The 16261-nt window shown below is 41.4% G+C and overlaps 1 protein-coding gene across 1 annotated transcript; it reads right to left on the reverse strand.

The window, feature by feature from the left end:
* Positions 1 to 239: 239 nt before the first annotated feature.
* On the reverse strand, positions 240 to 13904 carry uba2 (ubiquitin-like modifier activating enzyme 2). The gene is made up of 17 exons (XM_084936256.1): positions 13670 to 13904; positions 10907 to 10990; positions 10726 to 10796; positions 10551 to 10615; positions 10360 to 10460; positions 10033 to 10154; positions 8948 to 9015; positions 8656 to 8777; positions 8181 to 8280; positions 7570 to 7721; positions 5765 to 5858; positions 5556 to 5668; positions 4976 to 5131; positions 4189 to 4285; positions 3336 to 3441; positions 3091 to 3233; positions 240 to 1572 (listed from the first exon to the last, which is right to left on the reverse strand). The coding sequence occupies exons 1-17, from the start codon at positions 13808 to 13810 to the stop codon at positions 1367 to 1369; spliced, it is 1941 nt and encodes a 646-aa protein (XP_084792382.1). The 5' UTR covers positions 13811 to 13904; the 3' UTR covers positions 240 to 1366.
* Between the last annotated feature and the right edge of the window lie 2357 nt (positions 13905 to 16261).

The raw sequence follows: 16261 nt of genomic DNA on the forward strand, positions 1-16261 counted from the left end.
GAGTCCACTCCTGGTCGATGCCAGAGTCTCAAAAAACTGGCCTCTCATTTCCTGAAATCCCTCCCGACATCTTCCGTGCTGTTGTGTTGGTTTAATGATCTTTCTAAACCCTACACATATGAATTGTTCAACCACAGAAAACCTCCTGGTCTATTTCAGATATACTTTCCCCAATCAGGGTTTCCATTACCAGAAGGCAACAGATTCACATGGACACAAAGACCTGACAAAACAGGAAGCATCTGCAATTTTTGAGTTTATTATCTTCATCAAATTGGTCCAAAGGGCTCTCATAGCTTTTCAATAAGTCAGATCACAATAAAACATGAAATTATGGACATCAACACAAGGGTTAGACGGGAGAAGACAGCAGGTCACGAAGTGCCCGTGGCTCTCACGTTATTTAAGTGCAGGACACTGCTGCCAGACAACCTAGTTTAACCTCTGCAGCATCAAACAGGACAAAGTGGTCAAACTGCTGCTCTGTTTTTTTAACCGTTTCTAGACTTCGCTGCTCAAACAGAGCCAAGAAAAATAAAACTGTAACATGTTTAACATTGAATTACTACTGCCTTTAAAAAGTGTACAGTTCAGTCATTGCCATTTCCCCAGGGAGGCGTGTTGTCTCGTCTCCGTGGCTGTTCGAGTAACTTGTTATCTAAGAGCTGGACATCTCACTGCGATGAAGTGATGGAGGGCATGTTTACCTTCTTGGAGCCTAAACATGTCAGTTCTAGAAAAGAGGTAGCTAACAAACACCCCTTGGCACAAACTTGCCATCAGTGCCTCTGTGCTTTACTGACCTGCTGACAGACGTCAACAGCACCTACAGGCCAGCCCCTGTCCACACCCACCCAGACTGATTCAGCACAACCTGCCCCCCTAACCCCTCTGTCCCCATCTTCACAAAAACTGAGATCAATATTACAACCAAAGAAAATGTTTTGGTTTTTTAAATCTTATTCCTTTGAAACTTGACATCAAAGCACAAAAACACCCTGACTTGTGTAGCATGAGAAATACAGTACGTTTATAAAAAAATACAAAAAAAATGCACTTTTTGTTTATTTAACCAACAAGAGAAGTAGAAGTGACATAACAGGAAGTCTATGTATTTTTTTCGTCAAAACTTTTTCTTTCCCCCCCCCCGTAGGATATATTGTAGGATCTATTTACAGCATCATGTCAGAGAGTGGAGGGAGTACGAAAGCACAAACACATTTGGGGGGGAAACTGTTGAAAGAGAAGCCCGGGTTGTAAACGGTTCTTCATGAAGGAGGTGTTTTATTTAAACCTACTGTCTGTCTCGAGTCAAAATTACGAGCAGTCAAAGAGTTTGCAGTCCCTCAGGAGAAAGGGAGGGGAGTTAGTCCAGAGCGATTATGTCATCGTCGTCATTGTTGTCGGCTGCCGATTGGTCTGTCCGTGGGCGCTTGGTGGAGGTCTCGCCAGTTTCGGCGTCTGAGTGCTTCCTCTTTGTGCCACCTGTCGCTGCTGCCGCTGCTGAGCTGGAAGCCGCCCCATCCTCCTCATCAGAGTCGACTATCATGATGTCGTCATCCTCTGACGGAGCTGAGATCGAAGAAGAAGAAAAGATACAGGTTCATTTGCACAACAGAGAACAAACTGAAAACAAACTTTTAGACTGTAGTGTTCAAAAACAAGATAAATGCAATCAGTTCAGATTGATGATGAGTCAAAGATAACTGCTTTCACATGCCAACACGTAACCCAGTAAAAAAAAAGACCTCAAAAGGAATAATAGTAGAAAAAAAAAGCAAAAAAACCGAGCCATTTATTTTGGTTGTTCAGATAAAATATGTCCACTTATATTCACTAATTACTGCAGCGGTTACCCTAAAGTCTGGAGCAGGACACAGCTCTCACATTATGCAGTGCTGCAAGTGGATAGTGCTCCACTAGGGCCTAGTTTTTGCTGCACTGCCTTAGCTCGCTGTGTTGAGGAGAAAACCCATTTTCAATAAGACTAATGCAGAGGCTGGGATTGCCCCAGCGCTCTCTCCACTGCCCTGTCTCAACAAAGTCTGGAACGCCCAAAAAAACTATTGAAACAAACAAACAAAAAAAAACTTTCCGTTCGATGGAGCTGATAAGAGGGACACTTAAGTGCTCATTTTTATTTATACTATCATTTCTTTTCTTTCTTTATTTTTTAAAGAAGCTTATATAGTCATTTTTAGAATGTGTGTTTGTGTGTGTGATTATTTTAAAGTAAAACTAATCCATCACAGATTTACAGTACAGTAGTAACACTGACCCTTGGTTGGTCTTTTTGCCAAACCTCCACAACTGCCAGCTTATTCAGGACTGATCTGTTGAGCATACCTATCGGCTTGAGAGCTCAACTTCTGATGCAGAACTAAGTCTCTTGTAACTGCTTGTGTCAAAGTGTATATATAATTACAAAAGGACAGCAGAAATGTAACATGAATGTGAGGTGAGCCTTTAGAGCACAAAAATAGTGTACATGTAGGCAAAGATGTGCTCTGGACGAAGAAACTCAAGAGTTGTTTGGCCATCACAGTGACGGGCATGCTGAATGCATGTTTTCAGGAAAACACCCTCATGCCAACTGTGAGTCATGGTGGTGGAAATGTTACTGTTTGGGGTTGCTTAGCAGCCTCGCTGCGAGACAAACACCCAGAAGTCAGTGGACCACCAAGGACCGACTCAAAAAGAGGAAACCAAAGCTTATGCAATGAATAAGTTGAAGCTGAGAATCTCATCAAAATCTAGAAAAGCATACAGATAATGACAGAGCAATGGAAAACCCCGAAGGATCCTCAAACTGAAGCAATTTTGAATAAACTGGTCAAATTTCCCACCGTCAGATTCAGATTTTCCTTCAAAGAACTTTTGGCTTCTCCAAATGTCACACTATTAATATTTGTCTTGATTTGGACTAACATATTTCTGAAATCTGTATCTGTAGGCTTTTCTGTAGGAGGATAAACGTACTGAAAACATCCACAGCAGTTCCAGAGGGCGTCACTTTATTATCATTTTTACAAGACTGTATGTTAACGCCTCCAGTCATGGCATTAGCATCGTGACCACTACGATGCTGACCTTTAGAGGATGTTGACGGCTGGGCGGAGTCCTTGTTGCCGTTGGTGATGCTGTTAACCTCCTCTTGGTTAGTCTGAGGGGGTGGAGCCTTATCTGGGGCCTCACCTACTACCTCGAATTCCACATCCCGCTCTAGGTCCTCACTGCCAATAAGGAGAGATGCACACACTTTTCAGCTTTGGTCCCTTAGAGAGGCTGACTGTAAACTGAATTTCATTCATGCGTTCATGCACACAGGTACATACACGTGCAGGACATTAATGAGGAGTGTGTAGTCTTGGAGGAAGTCGTCAGCTTGGAGCCGGCTGCCGTTACGGATCCCAAAATCAGAAAGAAATTTGCTGTTGTTGGCTGTGAAGAGAAAGAATAAGTATAAATGTAAGGAGAATACATTCTTGAACCTATAAAGACCGTAAATAACACAATTTCATAATTTAACTACCAACTACTAACTAACTGTTAGTAGTTAAATTAATTCCTACTATAAAAAAGTTATTATACCCCTTTCAAACACTGTATCAGTTTTATCATTAAAGCTGTTACAAATTAAAACGGAGATCCAGCCTATTAACTGAGGCGTTTCTGTTTTTGCCCTGGAATGACTTTTACCTACAGACATCCTGACAAATGCTATTAGAGCGCCCTCTTCTGTCCATATGGACACTTTCCACTTGCACTAAATGAAAAACAACTCCCATCTATATCTCTATAGGCAGATATTATCTTTAGCATCATTGTCTGGTACGTTTTATTTTGCACTCCTGTCTTGTAAATGGTAAATGGCCTGCATTTGTATAGCGCTTTACTTAGTCCCTAAGGACCCCAAAGCGCTTTACACTACATTCAGTCATTCACCCATTCACACACACATTCACACACTGGTCTTGTGGGTAAATGATCTTATTCTTGCCTGTCCCTCTTCTTTTGGTCTGTCCATCCAGTCTTTCCTTTTTACCATCTCTCTCTAGATCTCCTTTGAGATGTGATTACAAACATCACTTTCATCTTTTCTTCTCTGCCTTGCCTTTTCCTCTATCTTCTAAAAGCCCCCGGACAAAGCTTAAAGTCTTACATCCCCCCCGCCCCCTTCTTCCTTACCCTCTGTCTCTCCTTCCTCTGAGGAAATGAGGATGGTTCCCTTTCCATCTTCTATCTGAACGTCTGGAGCCACCATACCAAACCTCTCCTTCACAATCTGCACAGAAAGACAAGGAACACAAAGTAAAAAGTAAGTAAAACAACATCCAGTCATGAAAAAAATGACATTTTTGTGACGCTTTACAATCCCATGTAAAACTAAATACATCCTTACTGCTTTCATAGGAATTACAGTATAGTAGCAGCCAGGCGCTGATAATCATATGCACTTGATCAACTGATTATTAAAAGCAGTGTTTACTGAGCAGTAATACCCTCTCACTACCACATATATGAGCTTCAGTTCAGGAAGAAAAATGTGAGTCTTGCTCAACAGTTGATCGTTTTAAGATATCACAAAGACATGTCACATTCCATATGTCATATTTCTATGGGCCATTGAATTACAATGGAGGCAGTGAATTAAGGTACTGGAGCTCTTTAGTTAGAGGCTTTTCCCCCCATTACCTACAAATGCACTTAACCCATTAGACGTAATTGAACTGACTCTAATCAGATTTCTGGGACCAAAAACTTTAAGCACCGGGAAAGATTCATCAGTGGGACAAGGTGTAATCTGTCACGGCAAGATTTACGAATCTACAAAAGCATAAACTGACACAGTCGATACTGGAAACTGGTGCAGTCTGAACAAGGCAAAGGAAAGGTGTCTGACAGGATAAGCGATGCTCAGGAATTTTACCAATTAATGACATCGTCTTCGATACTGGACGTGCTGTAACATTACCTTGTCTTGCAGAGTGAGCACCATGGTTTTGTGCACATTGAGTTTGACCGTGACTTCAGGTTTGCTGGCGCAGACATAGCAGTTAGCGCTGGGCGGATCTAGCACGCAGGGGACCAGCAGCTTCTTCCTGAGATTGGGGCACTTGTTCAGGAAGATCTGATGCAAGAAAAAATAAGATGGACATAAAAAGAGGCTTATTATAGGAGCTGTATTCTAGTTGTGACAAACTCTGGTGTAGTGGCTCTTAACATAAAAAACTAGGCTGCTCTTTGTCGCTTGTGTATGAAAGTTGCACAGGACAATAACAAAAATATGCAGGCATAAAGTCACAACGAATATTCAACAATATTTTTCAACATTACACTTAAATATGCTCCCCATTCTAGGCTGCTTTAGCAAATCACACCTTTTAGGAGGGTGAACATACTGGTCTATTACCACCTGTGGGTTGGACAAAATGCTAAGACATTTCCATCTAACAGTGTGCATTAAATTTGGCATCTGAAGCCAAAGGCAGTGCGTACACAAGTGTCAAGAGTCATATATGATCCACTGCTAAAAAAGATAACAGCAAACTGACCGTGCGACAGGATTCTAGTTCCCCAGATAAAATCTTGAGCCCCTCCAGCACGATGAGTCCAGCGATGACAGCATTGGTTGTGGCAATAGCTGGGATGATGTTACCTGCCATTGCTGAAGAGAAATTAACAAACACATTTAAATTTTTGGTACTGATTTGTGAATAAAAACTCTGACATGACTGTTTTGTAGCCTTTGTGCGTGACTTACACTTGACATCAAAGCGACTTTTCATGTTCATACTGAAGATGTGCATACGCAGGTTGGCTGCTGCGGTAACAAAGTCCATGGCTGGAGGGTCATCCTGACAGGAAGAGGAGAGGGAGACAGGTAGAGCAGGGCGATAGGACCAAAAATATTTATCACGATATACATTTGAAAATTTGCGATAACGATAAAACTGACGATATAATTGACACTAGACAAAATACTTTACAACTCCACAACTTTATTAGTGCAAAAAAAAAAAAAATCAATGTATTTTCACTTACACAAGCAGCTGTTTTTTATGTGCATTAAAGTTATATAAAAATGTAACAACGCAAATCCAAATTCCTTGCAGACAGTTTAACCAAAAAGGCATTTCCAGTGGAAATTGGCCAACATATCCTGAGCATAACCATGTATAATATCACAAAACTTAAAAAGAGGTTAAACACACACATAACATTAGCACAGTACGTATCACTCCGTGAGACTCCTGCCTACGATAGGCGTAATGCTCCGACAATCCATCAAGCGGTGCGGGTTCGTAGCTCAGCAAAATCGTACTAAAACATTTGACAGATTTTCGAGCGCCGTGTACCACATAAAATCGTTTCGAGGTCAGTAAACACAACCAGAATTCATACATAAGGCACACGGGATTATAAGGGGCACTGTCAATTTTCAGAAAAATCAAAGGATTGATTTTAAGTGTGCCGTATTTTCCAAAAACCACAGTAATAACGACGGCCCGCTAGCATGCTCTACCAAAAATAGTGCTTTGTTGTGTATCCGACGGACAAAAGCTAAACCAGTTCCACACCACTAAAGTTGCAGCATTTTTACAAACCAATTCTGGTTCATCCGTTTCATTCAACGATCCGCTTTCACCCTTCTCATTCTCCGTCGCCGCCATGCTTTTTCCGCCATGTGCGTATGAAAACAAACAACATTATACCGGTATTACCGTGAACGGTATGATATGACCCAGCATTAGAGGCAGGTATTCATCATCTGTGTGCAGCATTTCATTACATCTGCAGCAACTTTCTACTGGAACACACTCATCTGCTTAAAGTAACATTGTATCTGCTGGCTGTCAGTTTGCAAAGCTATTCAGATGAATGTACAAAGTACAATTACTGTACTGACATACCGAATGAAACCAACAAGTGAAGCTCAGCAGCCAGGGTTGACTATTATAATGTGTACTTATTCTGGCAGCCAGCAGAGCGCAGCACTACACTCACAAGCATACTCCACTGAGTGAATGGGCTGTTTTATGTCCACCAATTTTCATTCATTGTCTCAATACATCTTTATTGTTTCTGCAATACAGTCATACTGTGCCATTTATTTAAAGCACTGGCTACATTGTATGTTTGAGCATTTAAAAAAAAACATTACACTCAATTATGCTCATAGGTCCCGTTAAGCTCATTTCCAACACCATATTTTTGGACTGTAGAGTAGCTTTGCATGAATAATCATCTACTTCATTGACTAAAACAATTTTAGCTCCTCTTCCTTCAAGCCAACTTACTTCTGACTGGCTCACACTACACAAAAATAGATTTGAACAGTAGGTTTGTTGGGCTTTTGTGTACACTGCCAGAACTATTTTCCTGGGATTACAGATAGCCACTCTCATTGACATGAGACAGAGCCAAGAGTAGAAAAAACAAAGACTGAGTATCCAGAGCAGTCTGACCTCATTTTCAAAGCTGTGGGCATGTTTCATACAAGCACCCACCATTTTTATATGGAAAAATCAAGTGAAAAACTAATTCACAAGAACGTCTTGTCTTTACCTTATCCCAGACCAGCTCAGCACCCTCGCCCTTTTCCTGCAGCTGTGAGCGGAGCGTCTCCACGCTGTGCTGGAACAGCTGGCAGTAACCCCAAACATCCAGAACCTGCTGGTCCTTCAGACCTGAAGCTGGAGTCCCCTCCTTAGGACACTCTAAAGCCAAGAGAAACGCACACAATATTGTGGTTAATGAAGCCTTTAAAGCAGTGACCCTTTTTATAATTAATATAAATCTGACATCTCGCAGTTATGTTCCTTGTGTAAGCGAACTGTAAACATAAGTAAATTCCTCCACAGGCTGCACGCTGTGCAAACAGCTGTTCTTTAATACATGTGTCATGTGCTTTTGTTATGTTTGTGAGGATACAAATAATATTTGCTTCATTTAAACTTACAGCTAGTGTGCAGCTCAGTATCTTCCCAACAAAAAGAAGCTGGACATGTTCGGAAGTAAAACTTAAACACAAGTAATAAACTCACAATTTAAAATATTTCGAGTTCTTTTCTCTGTCTTCCTGACTCAAACAAGTTGAAATATGGCCCCTAAACACACATGCGCGGGCACAGGTAACGCCTGGATGGGCTTAAGCTCTGCGTGCATAAAGGGCATACCACTGTTCTCTAGCTGGTGCCAGTCTAAAGGTGTGGGAGCTTTCCTCTTCTTCCATAACTTGTCCATGGTCAGAAGGTACATGATGTCATCTTTGAACAGCTGGGAAAAAAAGGAGCAATCATAAACAACTACTCTACGTCCGTGGTGATGCTATGCTAAATGACTAAACTCTGGGATTCTCAACATTTTCTGCAGCCCACATAAGGACAGAACGATCGCTTCTTCAACAGTTGTGTTCCTGACGACTAATCTGCTAGTTTTTAAATGAGAGGGGAAAAAACTTGAAATTTAACTAGTCTAAAAGAAAACAAACAAATATTTGCCAAGCAAACGGTGTACTTCAGGTGTAATATGAAACCATTAATTCCTTTCCTCATTAATCTAACGTTCAAATACGTCGAATAGCAAGGGCAACCACAAGTCTACTCAACATCTCATGCCCATCCCATTTATACCCTCTTGCTTATTTATTACCTTATTGAAGAGTTTGACAGAATCATATCCGGTGGATCGAGCCCATTCCTTGGTGGAAACACGCTTGATGTCCCCATCCTTATCTGAAGCGGTGGCACGAGCTGCCGTCTCTTCGGGATTCCCTTTTAACAGAATTCACAGCTTTTACACAGCAATTAATTTTAACCTACGTTAATATTCATCCTGCTGTGTGACCCAACAATCAAAAAGTATCCCTGCAAAAACCAAAACAGGGAATTCAAAATTGAACTTATTGTGAATCCACATTAATGCCACCCTCTCTCTCACTTACATGCAGCTTCTGGGTCCGCTGTGTCCGGCGACACCTCTTGATCTGCATCTTCTTCTCCAAACAGTTGACTGTAGTGGCAACATACAGACAACAGAAGATGACATCATCACACAGCCTAGTATCCGCTGATGATTCTGAAAGATCATCTGATGGTTTAGAAATGGTCATATCTAGATTAGTGATTAACAACTGACAAGGTCCCATCTAATCGTAAGACCTCATAGCACCGAGTCACTCCAACAGTGCACTTTGTTCTCAGACTGCTGATTTACTTTTGGTCCCTCAGATATTTGTGTGGGAGGCAGAGCCTTCAGCTTTCTGTCTCCATCCCCTTGCTCCCAGATGGTCACAGCAGAAGGCTGCCCCTCCTTGAGCCTGATTCCACTGGAGGATACTTCCTGTTAAAATTTAGTTTTTCCTTCACACTGTTGGCAGCTGCTTGCTTATAGTGGGTCGTCCAATTATTGGGTTTTCTCTGTATTATTGTAGGCTCTTTATCTTACAGTATATATGGTCAGAGGGCCCGGTGGTGCCAGTGTCCGGCAGCCTCGCCTCTGTCAGTGCGCCCCAGGGTGGCTGTGGCTACAATGTAGCTTGCCATCACCAGTGTGTGAATGTGTGTGTGAATGGGTGGATGACAGGTTGTGTAAAGCGCTTTGGGGTCCCTAGGGACTAGAAAAGCGCTATACAAATACAGGCCATTTACCATAAAGCACCTTATGGGCGACTGTTGTTGTGATTTGGTGCTATATAAATGAAACTGAATGTAATCATTTTCAAACACGTGCAGGAACAGTTTAATCAAGATCACACTCTACTCTACGTCCAGTCTTAACTGGAAAAAAGAAGATAAAACCGTGTGTGTCAAAAACTGCACGCAGAAAGTGATCAGATCATGCAGAAAATATTTAGGGGTAGTGAGGCACAGTGAGATCCCATTTCATGATGTGTTTTTCACCTAACCTGTCCTCTTCCTGCAAGATCAAGCCTGGCAAAAGCCACTAATATTTGCTAAACTAATACGCAGACTGCAATTAAATGTAACTTGAAGCCCAAGAACGCAGGCGTAAAAGAACACGGCTTACTTGAAGAGATATTTGGCCCAGACGATGCAGTGAATGGGCTCAGATGGCGTGTTTCTTATGGTGCATCCTGGGAAGGTCTTCTGTGCTGGTTTCGGCTGGCACTCGTAGCACTCTGTCATTCCCTGGGTAAGAAGCAGCAGAGAAGAGACATGTTCACCGCCCTTGCTCAAAAATCTGCAGCACATATCAAAATCAAGGCCCTTGATGAATTTTAGTCCGACCCCCATTTCCCTTTGGGTTCTTGGCTACCTTACACACGATGTAAAAAGAGCTTAAAGACATGCAGCCAAATTGTTGGTTCTCTGTGTGAAAAAATATCGGTGCTACCTTCTTGATAACCGTGACCTGTCCCAGGTATCCAGCAGTGCCACTCTCTATCAGAGGGATATCAGCTGCCAAACACATCCTGTTGACATGGTTACGGGCAGCTGGGGAGGCAACACGTGGTTTTATTTACCTCATTTGAAAGCGTTAGCAGTAAAAGAAGATATTTCGGTAATGCTGTAAGACGAGGGTACCTCTGTTATCCAGGGCGTTCATCACAAGCATGAATTTTCTGAAGAACTCCACGTTGTATTCAGGGCTGTTAAGGAAAAAACAAACCATGGTCAGTCCCACATCAGTACATTCTTGAAGGAGCTAACCTCAGACTGACCAAACTGTGAAAAAAGAAAAGAAAAAAAAGAAACGTGCTTCATGATGCTGTCGTGGTATGCGGTGATGTTGGCACTGGGGCAGAACTGCAAGGCGCTCTCTTTGGCCACCTACAAGACAACAAGAGTAAGGGACGGATGTATAAAGTGCACAGAGGACGTTTAAAATAGCAGCTCAGACAGAACTCTGCAGCCTGCAGGACCAGAGGTGAGTTACATACCTGTGCTTTAGACTTGCCTACATGCTTCTTCTGAAAGAGGAACTGACGGTTCAGGTTGCTGACATCAATTGTGTCCAAGTCAATCTGCCAAAATCAACAGGGTTGTAAAGTCAGTTGAGTCCAATCCAACAATCAAACACTTTTCTATTTGTTTGAACAGAAACGCCTGCTAGGTCACAACAAACAGGGGTAAGTCAGTGCGACAATCAGAGGACTGTACGAGCATTTTAAACACCAAGAGAAACAAGTAATTCTCTGCTGAATGTCTTTCTTTTCATATAACTATTTTACTGCATTTTAATTGTTCTAGATTTGGATTAATGTGTTTTCTATGTGCTGCGTTTGGATACAAAGTTAGAGAGGCAAGACTGAGATAGTTTGGACATATGCAGGATTTGATAGATATGGATATATTGGACAAAGGATGCTGAATATTGAGCTGCCAGGCAGGTGAGAGGAAGACTGCAGAGAAGGTTTTGCACAAGGTTGGTGTGAGAGAAGAGGATGATAGGGAGAGGGTGAGACAGAGTGTTCTGTGTGTGTGTAGCACTGCTGCTAATTCAGTCGGTGAGAAATAAAATTTCACAATGTTATCTCAATTCTAGCCAAGAGGTTAATTAAATTATTTAAATAGTAGCTGGTTAACTGCTACAGGATTACAGGCACAAGCAGCAAAAAAACTCACACAGGGTGTTTGCAGGTACCACTGAGATGATGACAGTAAAGTAAAAGATAACCAGAAGACTTTAGGACCTGTCATTGACCCTTTTTAAGAGGGAGAGGCTGTAGTAGCCTTAACTAATGAAGTCTGTGGTGGACGCCAGATGACAAAAAAATGAAACTGTTTATGTAAAGAGCAAGGACAGACAGGATGGATTCTACTTTCATAAATAAAATACTGCAGCGCTGGTTATTTTGGCTGCAGACATTAAATGCACGCAGTCTCATGTTTGACTCTGGGAGACTGATACCAGCAGATAAGAGAGAAGGCGAGCACAGGCTCAAACAATGTCATCAAGAGTTTCCTGAGACAAACTAGACACTCCTGACTTTTCTAGCTTATCATGTCAATGTCATTCTCAAATGTCCCCCAAATACCTCAAATACAGGACACCACACTCAAGAGAGGGGTAAGCAAATCTGAAATCAATCTGCAGGTTCTTATTTGGTTGTATCAATTATAATGTTACCAAAAATATAATAATTAAATAAAGAAATACAATAGTGTAACCAGTGCAAACTGCTTCTAACAAGAACAGAATAAGGAGTAGGAGCAAACTTGAGACATCAGTCTCTAGTTTGAAAACCAGAAGCCTCACAGACCCTCAATGGTGACAAAGTTCAACGCAGACCTTGTCACTGTGAAAAGGAAATGTCTGCGTTCCCACTACATTTTCCCAGCTTCCTGAAGAGAATGGCACTTGCCGAGGTCATGGCGGACCCTCAAAACACCGAAACCTACTTTTTGGGTACTCTCTTATTCACAAAGGGTTGCCACAGTGGGTCAATCCACATCATTTGATCAGATCTATTGCTTGTCAGGCAAATGTGTAAACCACTACTTTATGGACAGTGACAAAAGAAACAGAGGTCAGAGGGTGCCCTGACACAGATAAGATCTGTAATAGGCACAGTAATGCAGTAGTTAGAAATGTCCCCTCACAGCATGCAGGCTTCTGGCTGAGGTGACTGTGTGTTAAGTTTGCATGCTCTTCCTGTTCACTCTGGCTTCACAGTGAAAAGATATGCACATTATGTTAATTTATTATTCTAAACTGACCACTGATTTGAGGTTGGTAAAGAGTTTTAAGTGTATAGATTATGATGCCCAAAGAACGTATGGTTAAGTGCCCGAAGTGTTAATTAATAACAACTTAATAATATAATAACTGGTAGTTGATATAGAAGTAAGCTCTAATTGTTATACATAATGATATAATAAATCTCAACAGTTCCAAAGTGCTCTTTCCATTTCCATTTTCAGTAACACATATTTATTAAATCAATGTGGCGGTTGTGTTATATCTTAGGTACAACAGTGTGATGACAATACAGTGTGCTTGGTGTTTTTTCTCCTACCAGTGTTATGAAATTTAAAGCCTCTATTTATTAATGTCAGATTGGCCATTTATGCATTCTGCAGTTAAAAAAAAAATGGTACAGACACTTTTGGGGGGGGGGGGGGGTCCTTGGCTCTAAACCACACAGTACGTAAGGGAGAATTTAATACACAATTTAACAGCACTTTTTGAGCACCCGTGAAGTCCTCACGCTCAGCCCCCAACCAGCACGCACATACATTCTATGAATAAACGAATAAAGAAACTGAGCGTTTTGCATTGATAGATACAGTGAGGATGTTTTTCCCTATAATACACCGTCCATGGCTAAGCACGGAGATGTCTAAGCACCTCCATGGTGGCACACAGCCCGCGGTGTCCTTACAAAGAAGTTGACTGGCTAACTTAGCAGTGATAATGGCGCCAAACATCCCGGCTACATCGCTACGATCTTGTTCGACTTTTTTCCACCCTCACAGATAGATATCCTTGCCGGTCCACTTGACCCTGTTCACGCGGTGTTAACAAACCACCAGCGAGATAGTAATACAGCTCATCTTTGAATGCCACGTCTCAGCAATTAGCCTGAGCCCACACGTCTCCTCTTGACACACTCATTGCAGCACAAAGAACCAGTTAGCATGCTAGCCGGCTAGCTACCAAAGACACAGCCACACAAACAAACAGCGTGAACGGGACGGACCACTTCGATGTTTTTGAAGCCGGTGAGTACAAGGTTCTTCAGCAGCTCGCAGCCGATCCCTCCTGCTCCCACTACCAGGACCTTGCAGGTGGAGATGGAATCAGCCAGCTCTTTTCGGAGGGAACCCACAAGTTGGACCATGTTGATGGCTAAAGACAGAACCTGCAGCTCCCGGAGGCTAGCTGTTAGCTTCTTCTTCTACACAACCCAAGACCCACCCACTTCCGGGTCACACACTTTTTCTTTTGTGAGAAAAAGTAGTAGTTTGTCATTTTAGCGCCCTCTTCCAAACGCCACTAGTATTTACGACATAAAAGATAAAGCTTTTATAATAGGGGTTTGCAATTCCAGGCCTCAAGGGCCGGTGTCCTTGATCCAACACAGTTGATTCAAATGGCTAAATTACCCCCTCAACATGTCTTGAAGTTCTCCAGAGGCCTGGTAATGAACTACTCGTTGATTCAGGTGTGTTGACCCAGGGTGATATCTAAAACTTGCAGGACACCGGCCCTTGAGGCCTTGGAGTTGCCCACCCCTATTATATAAGATATATATAAGATAAAGCTTCTTGAATAGCATTGTCTAAATCTAATTTCTTGTCATTTCATTATTATTTATACTTAACAGCAATTCTCTTTTCTTTCCCCTCACCCCCCAACCACTCACTGCAGGTGGCTGCCCCTCGCTGAGACTAGTTGTGCCAGTGGTTTTTTCCTATCCAAAGGGAGTTTTTTTCCTCTCTACTGTTGCCAAATACTTATTCATAGGGGGTTGTTTGATTGTTAGAGATTTTTTTTTTCTCTAATATGGTAGGGTCTTTACTTTACAATATAAAACACTCTGAAATGACTGTGGTTGTGAAATGGTGCTATATCTTTTTCAGACTCCAGAATTTAATCCATTAAAATGGATATACTACCCAAACATAATTAAAAGTGTAATTCAAACCAATTCAACTTTATGGGACAAAATGTTATCAAGATAAACTGGGCAAAGCCAAAGAATTAAGGTTCATCTATAAAACTTTGCGGTTAGTCAAAGAAAAGTGGAACTAACTTGTCTTAGAGACTAGAGAGGTGCTGGTGTAACACATGACACGACTAAGGACAAGGAAGACTGTGATAACACACACACACACACACACAGGATAGCAAGGAGATGGGAAACATGTGGGAACACGCAGCAAATAACAAAATGACTGTGGAAGAAGTTAAAGTAGGTCTACTTTAATCTGTTCTTATCACAAGAACAGTCACTAAAACAGAACAGTCAGTGAGTCACAACTGAATAGGGAGACAAGACTAACATGACACAAGATAAACAGAGACGAAGACTAAGCCAGACATAAGGTAGGTGGGAATAAACAGGGACCCAAGGAATAAAGCGCAAACCAAAACACCAAGAACAGAACTTGACATGAAACTAAATCCTGATTCAGTAAAAGGACTAGATGTTACAGTCCCTGATAATGCATTGCTTTAAATGGAGAAAATCTTGAGGGATGGCTGTTATGAGGAAAGGGACCCCAGAAACTTTACCAGCGGCACACATCATTGTGTGCCTCAACTTTCGGTCTTTTACCCAAGCTAAAATATAATTAATCCAGAACCCAGAATCATGATCTAAAGATAGTATTAACTAAAAAAAGAACAACTAATGCTGGGTCGAATATACAGGGACCATGACACAATTTGTTTTACAAAAATCTGTAATGAATATGTGTTAGGAATGAATTAGTAGATCCATTCCTACTTCTTCATAGTTGTTTCTCTTTTTTTTTGTTTGCTCAAATTCTCATGTTATGTTGGTGTCAGGGAAATTCCAGGTGGAAGGACATATTAGGATATGACCAGTGTCCTACTTAACGTGCACAAACATTTACAATGATGTACCTTATGGTGACCTCACATGGACAGGTTAACTGTGGGGTGCAGCCTACAAGCGGATTGTGTAAGTGACTGAAGCACACTTAGGTGGACAGAATGTATTGTGACCAGGATGTTGTGATGCTCAGACAAAATTTTTACTGAAACAAATATTTTTTTTGTAATTTATTTTAAACATCTCCAGCTTATGACTGAACAAGCAACTCAGCTGTCAGGCTAAGGAAGTTTGTAACTTAGGTGATCATGGAGAGACTTTAAAGTAAGAATTAAGATCCTCAAATGAATGCAATATTTTATACAAAGCCAGTGAAGCTGTTGAAGGACAGGAGTAGTATATTCTGTGGAAGGGATTCTGGTAATGACACAAGCAGCTAAAGTTATGAAGAAGTTTGTGTGGTAAGCCAGAGATGATAGAATTTCAATAATCAATACTGGATGTAACCAGAGGACGTACAAGAACAGCAATACTGTTACCTCTAAGGCAAGGATGTAGCCGATATATATACAATATACATAATATATATATCAAGTGATATTATTGATATGTGTTTCAAAACTTAAGACGCTTAAAAAACAATATCTAAGCTCTTAACATGGGAGGAAGGCGAGATTTTAGAACTTGTCATACAAAGATCATTTATCCAGAACAGTTTTGGTTTCTACCCGAATAACTTCTGTTTTGTCTCTGTTTAATTTAAGAAAATTA

This window comes from Perissodus microlepis, chromosome 7 (genome assembly GCF_051167445.1).
Source record: "Perissodus microlepis isolate ML-2025 ecotype Zambia chromosome 7, ASM5116744v1, whole genome shotgun sequence".
In the NCBI taxonomy this organism is placed as follows: domain Eukaryota; kingdom Metazoa; phylum Chordata; class Actinopteri; order Cichliformes; family Cichlidae; genus Perissodus; species Perissodus microlepis.